At 38.1% G+C, this 18,559-nt stretch overlaps 2 protein-coding genes across 3 annotated transcripts in view; one reads left to right on the top strand and one right to left on the bottom strand.

The window, feature by feature from the left end:
* Window positions 1–2,414, top strand: part of LOC107595498 (ras-related protein Rab-14-like) — a 7,727-nt gene extending 5,313 nt beyond the window's left edge. For both annotated transcript variants that reach the window (XM_016285917.1, XM_016285916.1), the window contains exons 7-8: window positions 702–732; window positions 840–2,414. In XM_016285917.1, coding sequence (XP_016141403.1) covers window positions 702–732; window positions 840–1,017 — 209 coding nt within the window. In that variant the 3' untranslated portion in view covers window positions 1,018–2,414. The remainder of the gene's footprint in view (window positions 1–701; window positions 733–839) is intronic.
* Window positions 2,415–2,704: 290 nt separating this feature from the next.
* The window catches only part of LOC107595517 (centriolin), a 33,438-nt gene continuing 17,583 nt past the window's right edge, over window positions 2,705–18,559 (bottom strand). The window contains exons 16-44 of the mRNA XM_016285940.1: window positions 18,247–18,381; window positions 17,943–18,088; window positions 17,649–17,832; window positions 17,338–17,496; window positions 16,558–16,737; window positions 16,359–16,466; window positions 16,007–16,148; window positions 15,732–15,874; window positions 15,475–15,643; window positions 15,109–15,395; window positions 14,568–14,725; window positions 14,284–14,446; window positions 13,065–13,195; window positions 12,618–12,758; window positions 12,413–12,539; window positions 11,899–12,063; window positions 11,659–11,818; window positions 10,838–10,953; window positions 10,528–10,742; window positions 8,996–9,153; window positions 8,846–8,910; window positions 8,575–8,763; window positions 7,589–7,763; window positions 7,461–7,487; window positions 7,324–7,402; window positions 5,430–5,619; window positions 3,680–3,742; window positions 3,395–3,574; window positions 2,705–3,270 (exon numbers count right to left, since the gene is read on the bottom strand). Of these exons, the coding sequence (XP_016141426.1) occupies window positions 3,166–3,270; window positions 3,395–3,574; window positions 3,680–3,742; window positions 5,430–5,619; window positions 7,324–7,402; window positions 7,461–7,487; window positions 7,589–7,763; window positions 8,575–8,763; window positions 8,846–8,910; window positions 8,996–9,153; window positions 10,528–10,742; window positions 10,838–10,953; window positions 11,659–11,818; window positions 11,899–12,063; window positions 12,413–12,539; window positions 12,618–12,758; window positions 13,065–13,195; window positions 14,284–14,446; window positions 14,568–14,725; window positions 15,109–15,395; window positions 15,475–15,643; window positions 15,732–15,874; window positions 16,007–16,148; window positions 16,359–16,466; window positions 16,558–16,737; window positions 17,338–17,496; window positions 17,649–17,832; window positions 17,943–18,088; window positions 18,247–18,381 (4,260 nt within the window). The 3' untranslated portion in view covers window positions 2,705–3,165. The remainder of the gene's footprint in view (window positions 3,271–3,394; window positions 3,575–3,679; window positions 3,743–5,429; window positions 5,620–7,323; window positions 7,403–7,460; window positions 7,488–7,588; window positions 7,764–8,574; window positions 8,764–8,845; window positions 8,911–8,995; window positions 9,154–10,527; window positions 10,743–10,837; window positions 10,954–11,658; window positions 11,819–11,898; window positions 12,064–12,412; window positions 12,540–12,617; window positions 12,759–13,064; window positions 13,196–14,283; window positions 14,447–14,567; window positions 14,726–15,108; window positions 15,396–15,474; window positions 15,644–15,731; window positions 15,875–16,006; window positions 16,149–16,358; window positions 16,467–16,557; window positions 16,738–17,337; window positions 17,497–17,648; window positions 17,833–17,942; window positions 18,089–18,246; window positions 18,382–18,559) is intronic.

Here is an 18,559-nt window from a genome sequence, read left to right on the forward strand (position 1 = left end):
ACCAAGTATTGAGTACATGTACAGTAAATGAACATACTTTCCAGAAGGCCAACAATTCACTAAAAATGTTTTTTTTATTGGTCTTATGAAGTATTCTAATTTGTTGAGATAGTGAATTGGTGGGTTTTTGTGAAATGTGAGCCAAAATCATCACAATTAAACGAACCAAAGACTTAAACTACTTCAGTCTGTGTGCATTGAATTTACTTAATACACGAGTTTCACAATTTGAGTTGAATTACTGAAATAAATGGACTTTTCCACGACATTCTAATTTATTGAGATGCACCTGTATAATAGAGGACTTTTGTTTTAGCAGAAGGCAACATTTTAAAGTTGCCCTATTACAAACACTCAGCTTATCGCGTCACAATACATTAACTAATGTAATGGAGTCATGTGGATTACTTGAGGATTATTGTGATGTTTTATCAGCTGTTTGGTCTCTCATTCTGACTGCTCCCATTCAATTCGGGGGATTCATTTGTGAGCAAGTGATATAATGCTACATTTCTCCAAATCTGTTTCAATGACGAAACAAAGTCATCTATATCTTGAGTAATTTTTGGGTTAACTACTACTTTTAACTGAACCACTTTTAGATCAAAATGTTAAAGCGGTTCACTATTGAATAGACTGTAACGCTAATAAGTTGTAGGACACGCCACGCTCGCTTTCACATCTTTAATCTTTTTAAACAGGTTTGTTATTCCTGGAGGCAAGCGCAAAAACGTAAGTGGCCATTAGACCGTCTGCTGGCACAGCATACGCTCTTTGTCTGTAAAACGTACTTTGTATTTCAGTCCTCTTTAGCGTCTCTAAATATGTCCATCCAACAGAGGCGAGAATGTGGAGGATGCATTTCTTGAAGCCGCGAAGAAGATCTACCAGAACATTCAGGACGGCAGCCTGGACCTGAACGCGGCCGAGTCAGGGGTCCAGCATAAGCCTACCGCTCCGCAGGGTGGGCGGCTCAACAGCGACACACAGCCCCAGAAAGAGGGCTGCAGCTGTTAATGACCATGAAGACTTCACTCTCTCTCTCTTTCTCTATTCCTTCCTGTCCCACATCCCACCTCTAAAAGCCTCTCCCCTTCCGGTATGATTGCTCATGGAGTCTGGGGCCAGATTGCTCTGCGTGATGATGGAGGTGTAACATAATTCATTCCCTCCTTACTGCTCTCTTCTTCCCCTTCTGCTGTGTCTTCCCTCACTTGTTTTGCTTGTTTCTCGTACGCACACATCCCAGTGCTCCCAGCAAGCACTCGAGGGAGGACAGCTCCCCCGCTGAACACTAATCCTGAAGAGAGAAGATGATTGTCGATAAACTGAAGAAATGCTGGGTTTATCCTTAACAGACGAGATTGTGCATAACTATAAACTAAACATCTCATGTACAGGAGCTGTCTGAATACTAGCATAATGTAAATGAAATGGAAATATTGGCAAACATTATTTGTGTTGACATGATGTCAAGTGTTCAGGAGGATAGGCATCAACATTGTATGTAACATTTTGTTAAAAAAAATCTAAAACTGAATATTGTATTCTGTTTTAAATTAGAGGTTTTGCAGTTTCACATCCAATCACCAAATATTTATCCCTGTTTGTACCTATTCAGGAAATAATATACATGTACCATACAAGATTAGTATTGTTTTGAGAAGAATCTCAAACAAACAAACAGTCGATTCAGACGCAGTTATTTTAACTTAGTAACTGTTATAGTAATGTATTGAAGAGGACAGGACACATTTTAGGTCCTGAAGAATGTTTTCCGCACTTTGCAGTTTCGATTTGGTTTTCCGAGGGCCTGGAGCTTGTTTTGTGATACTGAGGTCTACAGTCTGTCTTACTATGAGGTTTCAGATCCCCTTCGATCTGTTCTTGAGCATCTGTAAATATTTCAACATCACAGTAGCTTAAGAAAAACAGATCGACAGGAGCATCATGTACCAAACGTTCAGGCTTTGCAAACCCTCATATCAAGATATTCATATTGTATTTACATCATTTCAGTTGCCTTATGATATGCTTTTGTTCATTCTGATATTGCTGCCCGTTTTATTCATGATCCTCGTATAGCTTTTATCGAAAGAATTCCAGCAATTTACTTGTAATAGAGATTTTGCCTTTTCAATTGCATTCCATTAAATTGATTTCCAAACACTGATCATGTTTTTGAGCTGAGCGGAGTTTCTTAAGCATGATGCACGAGACAACTGCTTTTTATAGACATCATGGTTTCCTCTAATTCTAACGGAGTAAATAATATCTTGAAATGTATAAATATGTAACAGGCCACCACAGCATGAGAAACATCATTGAGGGGAAACTCGGCCCAGATCTGATTTGTACAACCAGCAACCAGTTTCTTTTTTCATTGATGCACATTTGCAACGAACAGCTAAAAAGGCAAAAACAAGCACTCCAAACATGATTTTCTATGAGATTTGTCCATTATGGTAGATTTTAGATGTGTTGTTTTATAAACTGAAAATCCATTTTTAATTTGCTCCTACTGTCTTGCTTTTTTCACATCTTAATGACATCTGCAAAAATTAATCTTCTGCTCAGTTCTGTCTTCTGTAAGTGACTTTTGTTTGTAATTATGTTAATAAAGACAATACTGTAGACTGTTTTTGTCCACATACACTGTATATAAGCAATAATGCTGAGACCACTTGAGAGGAGAAACTGGATGTGAAAATGAAAGAAAGACTACTAATTGTATTGCACACTTAATTTCAGTTGTATTTGATTCAAGACAAACTGTATATAAAGACAAGTGCTGTAATAAATACTCTACATATCTTGGCTTTGAATACAAGGTCATTTTTGACAACAGTCATGTAAAAATGAACTCCATTCCAGAGCACAGCCTGCATCAATGATGAAACATGAAACCTTCCTGCCTGCATCTGTTCCACCTGTAAACACTCACAAGACATTGTCTACTTTAACATGAGCAAAAGTTGAGAAGGCACATATCAGTTTGTGTTAAAAAGAATTTCATAAAGCAACAAGAACAAATCAGAGGTAGAGAATAAACTTTCACCATCTTATTTTTACCTCAAGTTTCAGTTTGCTTATTTGTATATGGAAAGTGCTGAGGCCAGCCTATTTTTTTGGCATGTAGGAGACTGAAAACACTTCCAGACTGCTCTAACTGAAGCAGGAAGTCCTTGAGACGGTCTCGTGAATTTGGCTCAGTGGTTTCTGCGTGCTTGTTTCTGGTAGAAGCGGGTTTAATCCAGCTGCTTTCATAATCTGACAAAAATAATGGAAAATAGTTCCTTCTTTATATATGCTGCTTGGTTACGTTTCTGCATATGCAAATATTTGCTCATGTCAATACAAAAGGGACAGTGGAGCATTGTTTCTGATCAATTACATTGGCATGTTTTGGCAGAGCTTCCTGGTCATCCAAATAATAGGAGTCTTTGGAAGAGTTGCTGAGGAGCCGGTCCAGTTTGTCGACATGTCTGCGCAGGCCCTGAATGCTGCCGTCAGTCTGCAGTCTGCGCTGACTCAGAGCTTCCTGTTGGGAGAACATGCGTCTGCGCAGCTGAACCTGGATACCATGGAGAGACACTCAGATTTCAAATCTTACTAGACAAAATCTAAATCAATGTCTCAAAGTTTGTTACCTTATCAAATGATCAAGATTTGACTGTACCTTCAAGTGGTCCTCCTGCTGCCTCAGTCTCTCCCTCAGCGCGTCACCTCGCCACTGTTCATCCTGTTTGTAGCAAATGATCAACATTGGCACTATCTCAACTCCTGATGCATTAATGATACATGGTCATATGGGCTACGTTTTGGTGCATTTTTATTCTTTTTAGAGCTCTCTCTGTGTAGCATGGATAGAATAATCAGACTTTTCAGTGATGTGAAGCTGAGTAAATGTTGCTTTATAGCAGTGGTTGCCAAAAGGAGTCCAAGGCCACTGCAGTTCATAATTATGTTCAAAATGCTCCCAATTTTGTTTTCAAAACTTATTATAATCTATGGCTAGGCCTTGTTTATGTAAATTGAAAATTAAGTAATTATTTAATCTAAATTATAATCAATGATATACTGGATAAGGAATTAGGATAAGGGTTTAAAAACATATTGTTTTTGTCAACTGTTACCTGCTAATATATTTTTAACGCTTGCCTTAACGAGTAAAATGTGTATTCATTATAAGAAAATGCCCATTGCATTTTAAGCTACCTCATACAGTATATCAAGGTTTTGCAAAACAGTGGAATCGCTCATTCTGCAAAGAAAAAAATAAATAAATGAAAGTGATGTTCATCCAAATATGAAACTTCTGTCATAATTTACTCACCGTCACCTCCTTCCAAACCTGTATGACTTAATTTCTTCTGTGGGAAAAGAAAGAAGATATTTTGATATCTCAACTCCTGATGCATTAATGATACATGGTCATATGGGCTACGTTTTGGTGCATTTTTATTCTTTTTAGAGCTCTCTCTGTGTAGCATGGATAGAATAATCAGACTTTTCAGTGATGTGAAGCTGAGTAAATGTTGCTTTATAGCAGTGGTTGCCAAAAGGAGTCCAAGGCCACTGCAGTTCATAATTATGTTCAAAATGCTCCCAATTTTGTTTTCAAAACTTATTATAATCTATGGCTAGGCCTTGTTTATGTAAATTGAAAATTAAGTAATTATTTAATCTAAATTATAATCAATGATATACTGGATAAGGAATTAGGATAAGGGTTTAAAAACATATTTTGACTCAACTGTTACCTGCTAATATATTTTTAACGCTTGCCTTAACGAGTAAAATGTGTATTCATTATAAGAAAATGCCCATTGCATTTTAAGCTACCTCATACAGTATATCAAGGTTTTGCAAAACAGTGGAATCTCTCATTCTGCAAAGAAAAAAATAAATAAATGAAAGTGATGTTCATCCAAATATGAAACTTCTGTCATAATTTACTCACCGTCACCTCCTTCCAAACCTGTATGACTTAATTTCTTCTGTGGGAAAAGAAAGAAGATATTTTGAAGTATGTTGGTAACCAAACATTTTCAGTTCCAACTGGCTTGCATTGTATTTTTTGCCCATACAACTGAAGTCAGTGATAACCAAAATGGTTTGGTTACCATCATTCTTCAAAATATTATTTCTGCAGAAGAAAGTCACTGGTTTGAAATGACATGAGGGTGAATAAATTACGACAGATTTTTCGGGCTCTATTCCTTTAATAAAAGTGAATCTGAATAAAAAAGATTTAGATTTAGTTAGCAGTTTTAACCTATTTCATAGATTGATTTAATTTATTTGAAATCATTTTCATAATTGTCATCTTGAGGCCCCCTAGTGAGGACTACTGCTTTAGAGTAATCTGTGCATTTATACACCCATACTAGAACACTTGTTTAAAAGGTGCATAGGAAAAGGCTCACCTTAGTGTTGCATGCTGGGATCCCCACACCGGGATGGTTCTCTTTCAGGCTGTCTGTGTCTGAGGAGGCACTAGAGGGCGACTCCAGCTCCCTCAGCCCATTGTCAAGCTCTGCTTTCACCTGGGACCTCAGAGTGCACGCTGTCCTTGATCTCACGTAGCTGAGTGCTGCCCTCTTCTTGGCTCTGCAGCTGAGAGAGGCACATGACAGTCATTCTTCTTCCTCGTATTCACTGATAACCACATTATCGCTTCAGACACGGTTCCAGCCCAAACAAGCAGAACAAATATGTTTATCTGCAACAAAACTATTACAGCAAACAGATGTGGTGTGTTACAGTGCTATTTCCTGTTTGTACTTTGTCTTTGAGGCAGAGCAGCTCTTGGGAAATGGTTCTGAGCTGTTCCTGCAGCATTCTGGCTTGTTTATGGTTTTCTTGAGCAGCTTTTTCCACAGTCAGCAGGTCCCTTTGGAGATGTACATGCTCTTGAAACAAGCTCAAGTTAGTCTGACGGCTATAAACTATAGCAAAGCACACAGCCAGAGGTGACCAAAGATTTTGCATAAATAAAGGAAGTTTGAAATAACAAAGTCAGCACAGTATACCCAACCATGAAGGTATCATTCAATTAGATACAATCTAATTCTATTGGATTACTGCTTCATTTCTCCTAGTCTTTCAAATATTTAACAATCACTTGTTTGAATTGGTAGATATCAAATTTGTTGAGATTAGTGTTGTTATTAAGTACAGTTATATAACTAAAATACCTAAAATAAAATAAAGTATAAATATTAGATGAAAAAATGTAAACTTGAAACAATTAGAAATGTTGAACTGGCAACTAACTGAAATGAAACAAGTTTATGTTTAAGAGCTAAAATTAAATGAAAATGAAAAAAAATTATTAAAATGAATTAAAACTGAAATAAAAAATAAACAGAGAAAGAATAGAAATAAAGCAAAATAGAAATGAAATATAATTAAGTCCTTAGCCATCTTCAAGAATCGGCTAAAACACATCTCTTCCATCTTTATTTGACCCTCTAACTCTAGCACTCTCTATTCCAATTCGATTCTTTATGAAAAAACTAAAACAAACAAAAAAACTTTCCCCTTTTAGACTTGCACTCTATTTATTTACTAACTGCTTGTTTTTCTTAAAACACTTGCTTCTCTAATCTTTTTGCATTCTATCAATTTGTTTTCTTTTTATTTATCATACAATTATAATTCTGACCTTCTGACTTCTGCTTATTGTTAGTTTTGACTGCTTTTGTTGTCCTCATTTGTAAGTCGCTTTGGATAAAAGCATCTGCTAAATGTCTAAATGTAAATGTAGTTATTAAATGTTTTACAATTAAAACTAATGCAAATGAAATGAGCACATAACCAAATGACTAAATTACTAAAATATTTACATTGAAGTACTAAAATTACATTAAAGTGATATTTAATTCCATTGAAATAAAATTAAATAAATAAAAACTAAATAGAAATATACAAAATAATCATACAAATAAAAACAAAACAAAATTATCACATGAGTTGAAAAGAAAACCTAAAATATAAAAAAAACGCTAATTAAAAATATGAATAAATACTATAATAGAATATAAGTAATACTAAAGTAACACTGAACTAAACTAAACAGCATGAAAATATATATTATATATTATATTTTGCTGAATGTTTTTGTGCATATAATGAAAGAACATGGGGTCTAAAACAACTTTAATTGACTTTTATTGTATGAACCCAAAAAACATGCTACAAAGAACAAAGTTAGGTTTGGAACAACATTTAAATGCCCTTAATGATATAGTGCCTATGCAGCTGCTCCATGTCCGTTAAACTGGCAGTGTACTACTTATGGATCAGTGTGCCAATCACCTTTTCCACTCCCTGCAGTTTTTGCCTGTTTGTGCGGCAGTGGTTCCTCTGGGCCTCCTGACGTCCCTCAGCACTGGTCCTGTCAGACAGCAGAGCCTCCTGCAGGCGATGGGTCTCTTCAACAGCATGCAGGAGTCTGGAGTCCTGCTCACAAACCTCCTGCTCTGAACACATACGCGCGCTTCAGTACGACAAAGGCAAGCCGATCGGCATTTATCAGGCTAAGTGTAAGGAAACACATGGTAATGTTGCTCATGCAACTCACCTAGTTTCTCCACCTGCTCTTGTAGTGCAGTGCACTGTTTGCGCTCCCTCTTCAGGTCCATTTCTGCGGCAGCGATCTGCTCCATCCGGTCCAGCCTGAGGCCCAGAGTGCTCTCTACTGCCTGCAGCTTCTGTTGCTCCAGATCAGTGCTCTGCTGCTGCTGCACTCTCATCAGCTACACAAGGAACACAAATACGATGACTTCATTACTCTAGGACCCCCAGAAAATGACTCGAACTCGGGTCGCCCACACCATGTCTCAGACATAATGTCGATCAATATAATCAAAGGCCATCATTGTACATTTATAACGGTATGTTTTTATTTTTCTTCATGTGGTTGGTAAAAATTCGCAAATAAGGCCCATACACTGAGGATTAAAAAAGCTAATGCGAGATAAAAGCCACCACTTTTCTTAATAAATGTCTATTTTATATTATGTCACACTTTAGTTTAGGGACCAATTCCATTACTATTACCTACTAATTTTGTCTCCTAATTTGCTGCATATTAATGGTTTGTAAGGTAGCTGTTAAGTTTATTTACTAGATAAGATTAAGGGATGTAGAATATGGTCGTGCAGAATATGTGCTTTATAAGTACTAATAAACAGCCAATATGTTAGTAATTTGCATTCTGATAAGCAACTAGTTAATGGGGAGAATTGGTCTGTAAACTTATGTTAAGGGGCGTAACATTTCTGTCACACGCTTGAGGTATTCAGCCAATCACAACGCACTGGATAGCTGGCCAATCAGAGCACACATCGCTTTTCAGACCGATGAGCTTTGTAAAAATCTACACGTTTCAGAAAGGCGGGGCATAGAGAAGAAATATGGAAAATAATGTGTTTTTTTAACCTTAAACCGCATAAACGCATTGCATTACACCAGATACACAAAATAATGTTCTTTTTAGCAACATCATATGACCCCTTTAAGATCATTTATCCTCCAGTTTCAAAGGTAAAGGATATGAAAAATCACCTTTTCATGTTCTTGAAGCTGTGTCTGTTTCATGACTACTTCTGCCTTGAGCTCCTGCAGCTGTTGACCCAGTCTGTCCAGCTTCTGTTGTCTCCTCTTGATCTTCTCCTCTTTCTCCTGCAGTTCAGCCTTTTGCTCCTTCTGTTGCTTCACTAGCTCTTCCCGCTGCCTTCTCGCAGCCTTCACCTCCTAAACACAAACAAGAGAAACACTTTTCATGCCATGGGACAGTAAACCCCACTAGATATGCAGTGTTTTGCTGCAAACTCACCTCTCTGATCTCATCTAACCGAGTTTGAGATTCCACCAGCTGTTTCTTCAATCTGCTCAACTCCTCTGTGGGTAAAACCAAGCATTTCAGTGTGTTTATTAAAATAAACACATAAGAGCTGATGTCAAAGTAAGGCTGTTGAGCGGATACCCCCATGCTGCTGCTGCAGGGCTGCCGTGTCTCTGCTGATCTCCTGATGTTTATCGTGTGCGTGTTTCTGGTGCTGTTGTAGTTTGTCCAGCTCAGTCTGTAGTCTAAGCAGCTCTGTTTCTGCAGTCCTCGCCCTCGTCTCTGTTGCTTCCAAACACCTGAAACCACAGCAATATAATCCATTTAAGCTACACCATAAACATGAAATCCATCAAGTCTAGATCATTCTAGAAGATTTAAACTATATATATTTTTTTAAACTGAAGAACAGTTGGACTGAAGTAGTGCTAGCAATAGCCTCAAAGAGTCAGAGGTTGTGTACAAAATCTCTCCATATGCCCTCATTCAGTAGCACTAATTTGGACACAGAGTGCACCAGAAAGACTGTCCCTTTTGCCCCTACCATAAATCTGTCATAGAAACTAGCTTGTATAAACCATTTAAATTAAAATAAATTAAACAAATTTAATAATTAAGACCCAGGAATTCATTTTGCATGGCCCTCACAGTGTATTATGGGTATTCTCTAGCCATTTAGTGTACATTGGTCATACACTCAGGGCTACTTTGGTTTTGGACACCACTACAAAATGGTTGTCCCCTCAGAAAGTGTATTTAAACACGTCAAGTCCAGATTTCATATATTTATGATAAAAAGGAAAAACATTCTGAAGCTTCAATTTTGTTTTCTTGATGCTTCATTGCCACATTTGTGCTCATCCAGGATGTTTCTCTCCCCTAGGCTGAGACATAATAATAATAATAATAATAAAATGCAGGTAGGCATTGATGAATTATTTTTTTGGTAAATTAAACTTTTATTAATTTTATTTAAGTTGAATGAAAACATAGCTATTGTTGATTCTGGCCAAGAACTGATCACTTAGACAAGAAGGTAAATTACTGATCGACATTTAAATCAACCCACCACAGTTAAATTTGATTAATATTTCATATAGGAGCAGATAAATCTGAAATCATAACTGTCTTTTAGTTAGTTATATGTTAGATATAGTTTCATTTTATTAAATCCCTTATATTCACAACGGATTGTTTCTGTTTACTGTTCACAGTTCCAAGTCAATGAATGTTTGAACCCTCGCTACATTTTGAATTACTGCTAGCACTGTACAAAGAAGGACAGTTTATTGTTCCGTGGCCAGAAAATAAATATTCCTTGAATTGATAAATGATTATATTGTCTGCTCGGTGGACGGACAGATCAAATAATTGTAATATTGATTCTGCTACAGTTAATTCGAAGATATAATCTAAATATTTATTATGAATCATAACCAGTTATAATTCGTCATAAATATTCCCCTTTTTAGAGCTAATAAATAATAATAAACGTTACATATTTCATATAGGAGCAGATAAATCTGAAATCATAACTGTCATAATAATAATAACAGAACCAACATTCAAGTATTGACGGAGCAGTCTTTTCAATATGATTCAAACATCTCGAAAGATTGGTCAGACAATGCCAAAGAAATGTGAGGAAATGTTTGAAATGTTCTATACATTACCTCTGTGCATGTGTCTGCCTGGCCTCCAGGTTTCTGCACTGTTCCTGCAGGCTGCTCCTCTCTTGGACTGCTGTGTCTGTTTGCTGTTGCGGGTCGAGGCACTTCTGGAGAGTGTGCAGCTCTACTCTCTCTTTCTCCAGCAGGTTCATCTGTCTCTCAGCCTCCCCACGCTGCTCCTGTAGCTCCTGCTGCACGCGCTGCAGTTCTACACGCACCTGAGCAGCAAGCAGGCACTCGAAGGCTAACTTCACATCTTACTCCAGTCTCAGCACAGACAGTACATGTGAAGGTAAAAATGTTTAGAACTGACCTGTAGCAGAGTTTCCTGGCTCCTCTCTAGCTGGTCCATTTTCTGGCTCTGCTGAAGCTTCACACCCTCCAATTGCCCTGTCTCCAACTGGACCATTTCCAACACATGCTTCAGCTCTAAACACACAAATTCCACACAGCTGAACACAAATTAGGAGAACCACGATATTTCCAAAACTGATACTACTTGCGGATTTTTCTTACAAAACTAAGTTTGAACAGCCTGTTCAAAAAAAGTCATATCATCTGTTTAACACTTTTTCCTGCAGCAGTTTTTCATTTTTACTTGGTCTGACAACATTTTCACTGGACCCACCACAAAAGATGATTTGTTTTATATTTACAATATATTTTATATTTGCTAGAAATATTTATAGTTTTATTTACATTTTTTATTTACAAAAAGAAAACGTTATTTAAAAATAAAGATGAAAATTACAGAATGTACAGTTAAAATGCAACTATAAATTCATAAACTGTTTTTATATAAGCTCATTTCTGTTATCTAGCTAGACAACATTACTTTAATGTTGCAAGTCTGCTTGCATTGTCACCAATGTGAATGTGCCACAGAAAACTAGACCAAAATGAGCAACTAATAGATGCACATGATCAATAAATGTCAAAGCAACAAAGGATTGGCCCTCAGGGGAAAGTGACTATTCCCTCAACTGACCAGAAACTCTCTCATGAGGGCCACTGCTAATTTTGCAGCCCTGTAATGGAACCGCAACAGTAAAGAGGTTTCCTTTCTACCTTTCGTCTTCCACTCACACCATTGGTTGAGCCAAATGTCGAACTGGCCACTCTGTTGTAACATACCTGCTTTATGTTTTTTGATGGCTGAATGGAGGTTCTGCAGGGTTTCCTCCTCCTTCTGCTGCTCTTTCTTATACTGTGCCAGTCTGTTTTTCTTCTCGGACAGCTGAGAGTCCCGCTCTCCCTTCTGCACGGCCAGAGACTGCACATCCACACGGAGCTCCTACACATATCCAGACTGTTCATCAGAAGTACTTCCTAGATATTTAAACAATGCACTCATATTTTGTGCATGTGAAAAACCTGAATGCGCTGGTGTAAGAGTTGGGCATCCTCCTCTCCCTTTCTGAGCACATCCAACAGGCCCTGCCTGTGTTTCTCCACACTAATTCTCAACACTTCCTCTTCCTTCTTCCACTGCTCCAGCTTCCTGTCCAGCAAAGACAGCTCCTCCTGCTGCAACACCACCTGTACCCCACACAAGAAACCCACAAAGTCTTTATAGCTACACACTATCTAAAAAGTTTGGAGTTGATTTAAAAAAAAAAAGTTTTTTTATGCTCACAATGGCTGCATTTATTTGATCACATAAAAAGCAATATGTGAAATAATTCTAATATGCTGATTTGAGGCTCAAGAAACATTTATTATTATTATTATTAATTTTGTAAACAGTTGTGCTGCTTAATATTTTTGTGGAAACTGTCAGATTTTTTAAAGCTTTTTTTCACCAAAGTAATTTGTTGCATTATAAATGTATTTATAATCTATTTAATCAGTCTTTGCTGAATAAAAGTATAAATTTCTTAATTGTTACCTGAGCGCTGACTTGGTCCAGCTCTGTTTTGCGTTGTGATAGACATTCTTCTGTCTCTCTGCAGCTCTGCAAGAGTTTCACCTCCAGGCTCTGGGTCTCTCTGAGCTCTTTCTCAGCTGTTTCCAGTCTATATAGAAGAGACAGACAGTTCAGTGGAGAGACATTTCCTGCAGTTAGAGATTTACAGAAATGAGAGTTGTCACACCTGGCAGTCACTCTCTCCAACCTTCTGTTGACTTCTTGAAACTTTGCATCTTGACATGCGAGGACCTCCTCTACTTCGTGTAGATTGTGTTCTTGGCCCTGTTTTCTTTTCTGCAGCTCCTTAACCTCCTCTTGAAGATTCCTGCAGCAGCACATTTACAAGTGTCAATTATCACTATTAGCAATTCTCTAGCTCAAACAAAACTTGATACACACTCACAGAAAAGCCTAAAAAGCTGCTGTCATGCTTCATTTAAAAGTAGACAATTTGTAGGTTTGATTTTCCCAAAAAGTGGTTCCTTCAATACTGTGCTAACTTTTAATCTGAACAATGGAAGACGGAAAATAGTTTGGTAAACAATTCTGTTTGGTGCCAATAATGGCATAAACGTAAATTACACGCAGCTTTATGGATTCAGATTGAGAAATGTGTTGTTGCTGTGTTTACCTGAGCTGTTGTTTGGTTTGCACCAGCTGTGTGGCACCGTCTTGAGCTCTCTGTTCCATCTCCACCAGCTCTCGTTCTGTCTCTTTCACTCGCCTCCTAGCCTCATTGTAGCGCTGTACGCTTTCTTTAGTCTGCAAACACACATGCATTACATCATTAGCATCTTCTTATAAGACGTCGATGTATATATTTAGGAAAACCAGTGTTGGGAAAGCTAACAGTATTCACTCTACTCATTTAAATAAGTTGTTGTTTATACTACAAGCTAGTAACAAAGAGTAGATCATTACAATGAAGCAATATAATGTGGCTGTAATATTGTGAAATATTATTACAATTTACAATAACTAATTTCTATTTTAATATAGTTTAAGTCATTTCTTTCTGTGATGGCAAAGCTGAATTTTCAGCAACCATTACTTGTCAGCAAGACTTTGGTGTCACACGATCCTTTAGAAATCATTCTAATATGTGGATTTGGTGCTCAAGAAACATTTCTTCTCATTATCAATGTAGAAAACAATTGTAATTGTATTTGCATGGTATATATATATATATTTTTTAATTCTTACTGACCCCAAACTTTTGAATGGTAGTGCATAAACTAATATAAATATAGACTTATGTAAATATAGACAAAAATAATTAAAAGCCTTAATTTATATCCACCTTATATTTCCCGTAAGAGCAGGTGCGGCCATTTGTAAATTAAATGTGTCTGGGTTCCGGTTTCATCCGCTTTCAGCTATTTTTAGCTGCACAAAATAAACTGGTGTGCAAACTGGTGTGTCTTCCCATATTATTTTAATGTATTATCTTAATTATGAACACACTGGTTTATAGTGCAAACAGTTTTACAGTTTACTGCACTTTGTTATTCTTCTCATTATTTCCCTACAGCGGATAATGAACCAGAAGTCTCGCACATTCACAGAAAACGGCTTACTTCTGCATTGAAAAATAAGGTTTATACTAATTCAAAAAACAGTATGATAAACAGCATCATTTAGCGAAATATTTATTGCGCAGGGAGTGATGACTGAATCAGTTATATTTTTAAATATATTTTTGGTTCCCTTTTATATATGACACTGGAGAACTGACAGAAATGTGAAGGAAGAGAGAGAAGACAAGCTATATTGCGCTTTTGTCTTGGTACTGAAAAATGTAGTGAAGTTAGTAGTGTGCCTCCCCAACACCGAAGAACATAGTGTCAGACCTTGGCTCGAGTGTCTTTGAGCTGTGTCTCAGCCTCGAGCAGCAGCCTGTCAGCCTCTCTGAGCTCCGCTCTGCGCTTCAGCAGGGTCTTCTCCACACACTCCACCTCTCCCAGCCCACACTGCTCCTCCTCTGCATGTGATAAGGAGCCTTCCAGCCCTCTCCTGATGAACCAAAAACAGAAAGGCATCTGATATTTTTGTGTACATTTCAGAGATGTTCATTTAGTGTGATATATTAAGTCTATATTGAGTAAGATATACTGGTGTTGATATGCTGACTGACGTGTGGCGCTGCAGTGTGTGGACAGTCCTGCGCAGGCGTTTGATTTCCCGCTGTAGGTCTGCTGTTTTTTCTTGAAGTGCTTGCTGTTCTTTATCACTGTGAGCTCTATCAGCACACTCCTCTTTCAGCCTACGCTCTGCCTTCTTCAGATTTCGCTCCTGAAACACAAACCAAAACTACTTATGGAAGTTGACAAGAAAATATCCAGAGAAAATACATTAATATGCTGATTTGGTGCTCAAGTAACATTTCTTATTATTATCATTGATGAATAGAAGTTCAACAGCATTAATTAAAAATATAAATATTTTGTAACATAATTAATGTCTCTAATGTAACTTTGCATCAATTTAATTCGGCCTTGCTGAAAAAAAACGTACTGATCCAAAACTTTTGAATTATAGCACACATAACTGGAATATGACCAAAATCTGATTACAATTAGAAAATATTTTGTAACATTAATACAGTACATTAAAATTATGTAATACAGTGTAACACTGTAGCGCAACTCAACAGTTGAAATCTGCATATCTCATACCAAGTCCTGATGTCCAGGCACATTACAGTGCAGCGTCCCACTGGGCACCAGAGGAATAGTCAGATTGCTGGGAGGAGGTCCGTACATCAGCCTGGCTCCATCAGGGGGCGGCCCATAGAGGACTGTACTTGAGCCAATGGGAAGTCCAGGCGCATTGTGATTGTAGATAAATGAACCAGGAGGAAATGCAGTACCATCAGGTAGAGTAAATCCAGCAGAGACTGATGGAGGTGTGAAGCGTGCCTCTATATCGCTCTCTCTTCCACTGTCTCTGAACATCTGTGCATCTGAAGAGACATGAGGACAGATATTACAGCACTGACATGATAGTGACCATGATGACGTTGGAGAGAAAGACTCTCTTGCCTCTCTTTCCATGAGTGTGCGGATGGGGGGAATAGACCCAGTATCCTCCATTAACAAGTCTTCTCTCCCTGTGTGCTCTGTGGCCAGGCCGCCGGCCTCTCTCAGGGGACTGTGGGTGCACAGAGCCCAGTCCTGAGTCTTGTGTGCCCTGAGATCCAAAACTAGGGGCCTAAGGACAAATAACATGCTGATTACAATAAAAAATTGGCATTTACAAGTGCATTCGTTTTCTAATATTAAAATAGCATGTTTCTTACATTTTGATTTGACGGGACATAGTACCAACATCCTGTGTTTGGCAGGGGATCTCCTAAACTGGACAGGAAGTTATTCTGCTGTAGAAGAGTCTCCCTCAGTGCTCCAATCTCTTCCAGAAGCTCTTCTAGATTTACATTGTTAGCTAAACAAACCACAATATATAACAAGACCCATTTTAGCCTTGAAGGAAATGTGCATGGTGTTTGCCCACAAAACATGCCACCATGATACTAGGGTGTTTTGAGGAGTTATTATGAAAAGATGGTAAACAAACCTTTGTTTGCTTGTGCTAGTTGATCTCTGAGACGTTTGGTTTGGGCCTGTTGTCTTTTCAAGGTTTGGTTTAATCTGTCCAATTCTTGCTGTTGAATACTAGAGTTTGGGACACTGTGGAGATTCCCATCTGTCTCATGAAACTATAGAAACAAGCAACCATTCATTAACATATAGAGATGGGGACAGTACATTAGTAAACTAAAGCCACCATTTCACTATATCCAACACTATCTATCTCCTATCTACTTTACAACCAGTCTGAAAGTTCAGAGTGACCTCCACCAGGGACATTCATACTCAGAATGTGGAAAATTGCAGATAAGACTGAAGACTTCGAGCAGACACATTACCCTATCTCTTGAAAGCTTCTGGAGAACCTTGATTTCGGTTTCAGCATTAGCCAAGTCCTGAATGGCCTGGGCAGCCTGAATCCTGCTGCTTTGTAACTCTTCTGCATTCTACACACATATAAACAGGTCATCATCAGTGAACTCCTCTCACATTGATTTTGGTCCCGAAAGATCTCAAGCAGTCTGCCCTGTGTCTTACCACTGCTCTCTCCTGATGTATTTTCTCTATAGTGCTATGAAGAGACTGAAGTTTGTCCTTTGCTGCAGTCAGTTGTTGGGCAGCCATTCTGTCAGCAGAGGAAAAAGAGCCCCTGAGCGCCTGCAACTCCAGACTGAGAGATTCTAGCTGCTCCTGAGTCTGGCTCTCTTCAGCTTTCACCTAGAAAAACAACACACGTTTAAATACATAGCTGCTTAAAGCAATATCGAAAGTAAAATACAAGTTAAGCTCTATTGTGGAATAAATTAATCATGGCATTTCTATAATGGCACTGGTAACTGTCATGCAGTTTCCATAGTTAGTTTCCAAACCTTACATTTGATTAAAGCTTTGAAATTATATAAAACATTTTTTTTTAAACTTATTATTAAAATATATTTATCACTTATTAAAAAGAATGGATCTGCTATGCTGCTGCTACTGGCAACAGTGAAGCTTACTGTTGAAAAATACTCAGAATTACAGGGATTACGATGCATATTCCTGCTTCAAAGTAAAGCAGGGAGAACCCCATAGCAGATCTAGACAGGTGGTGCTGGGGAGGAGGAGGGCTAAAGAAAATTCTCACGGCTCGCAGTACTGAGTTGGACCAGGTTGGGACAGAAATAAATAAGGTTGCGTAGACAGGAAAAAGAGATTGACTGGCTGTGCTGCCAGCCTGGAAAAAACAATAATCCACTCTGAAGAATTTTCAGAAATTTAGCAAAAATGGAAGAAAATCAAGATGGTAAAAAAAAAAAATCACTCTCATTCTGTCACCTGTTTATCTTGCTCTTCTAATTCAGAAAGAAGACGGTCCCTGTCCATTTCAGTCTCCTCTAAACGCTGCAGCATCAAGTACTGCTGCTGATGAGCATCTTCCAGCTCCTTTCTCAATCTATGGAGCTCCACCTCCTCACCCAGTCTCTCTACTGCCTGCTGGAATCAAAGAGATCAGCAGCACTTTATACTAAGACACTGTAATGGAATATGTAGGCATTATACTGGAATATGTGAGCTTTAGAAATGGCAATGTAACTGAAAAATCTATTTCAAATAATGATTACTTGAATTCCACAACATCAACTCACCTGAGCCTGGTATCTTTCTTGATACTTCCTGAGTCTCTCTGTGAGCGAACTCATCTCTCCAGCAAGTCTCTCCTGACAGCGCTGGGCCTCGTCTCTATCTCTCTGAGCAGCAGATACCACATGATGCACCTCCTGTTGTAGCTCCATGAATTTCTTATTCACTGGTTCTCCAAGGTCTTCAAAGCTGCAACAGGACAGAATAACAAAGACATATCGCCATCTGATAGACAGATCTGCAACCACACAGTCTACTTATTTTAATCTGCTAAAATATACAATAAGAATCTATAATACCTTATTATTTCTTGTCCTGTAGCTATGGCTCTTCTCAGCTCTCCTAAATGTTTAGCCACACTTTTCGGGCAAAGCAGCTCCTCCCTAACCTGCTCCAAATCACACTGAAGAGCATCCACCTTCTCCTTAAGACTGTCTCTTTCCTCCTGTGAAAGACATTTTCAGCCAGGGATTCAAAGATGTGAAGGCTAAATGATTCTCATACATCAACAACAGCTTTCCAAGTATCCTCTCTTTCCAATAGAGGAAAAAGTCTGACAGAGCTTTATTATTCTGGTATGAAGTCTGTTGTGCAGTAACACACCTGGAGAGCGTTGACCTGTTGCTGAAGCTCTGTGTTCTCAAGCTCTCTGTCGGCAGCCATCTGCATCTGTGCCAAAGCGTTCTCTTTTGCCTGTCTTTCTTTCTGCAACTCTGCCTGCAGTGCAGAGTGCTCCATCTGCAAATGTTAATGCCAAGAAAATGTAAATGTTAAAAAGATTGTTCACTCAAAAATTACTAATATATTATGTCCCTAGTTGTCTAATGCCATATGTGTGAGGAACAGATTAAAACTTTACTTATTCACTGAAAATCTCGTTCACTCTTCCACATTTTAAAATTAAAATTAATATTTT

This window comes from Sinocyclocheilus grahami, unplaced genomic scaffold (assembly GCF_001515645.1).
Source record: "Sinocyclocheilus grahami isolate Dianchi unplaced genomic scaffold, SAMN03320097.WGS_v1.1 scaffold203.1, whole genome shotgun sequence".
In the NCBI taxonomy this organism is placed as follows: Eukaryota; Metazoa; Chordata; class Actinopteri; order Cypriniformes; family Cyprinidae; genus Sinocyclocheilus; species Sinocyclocheilus grahami.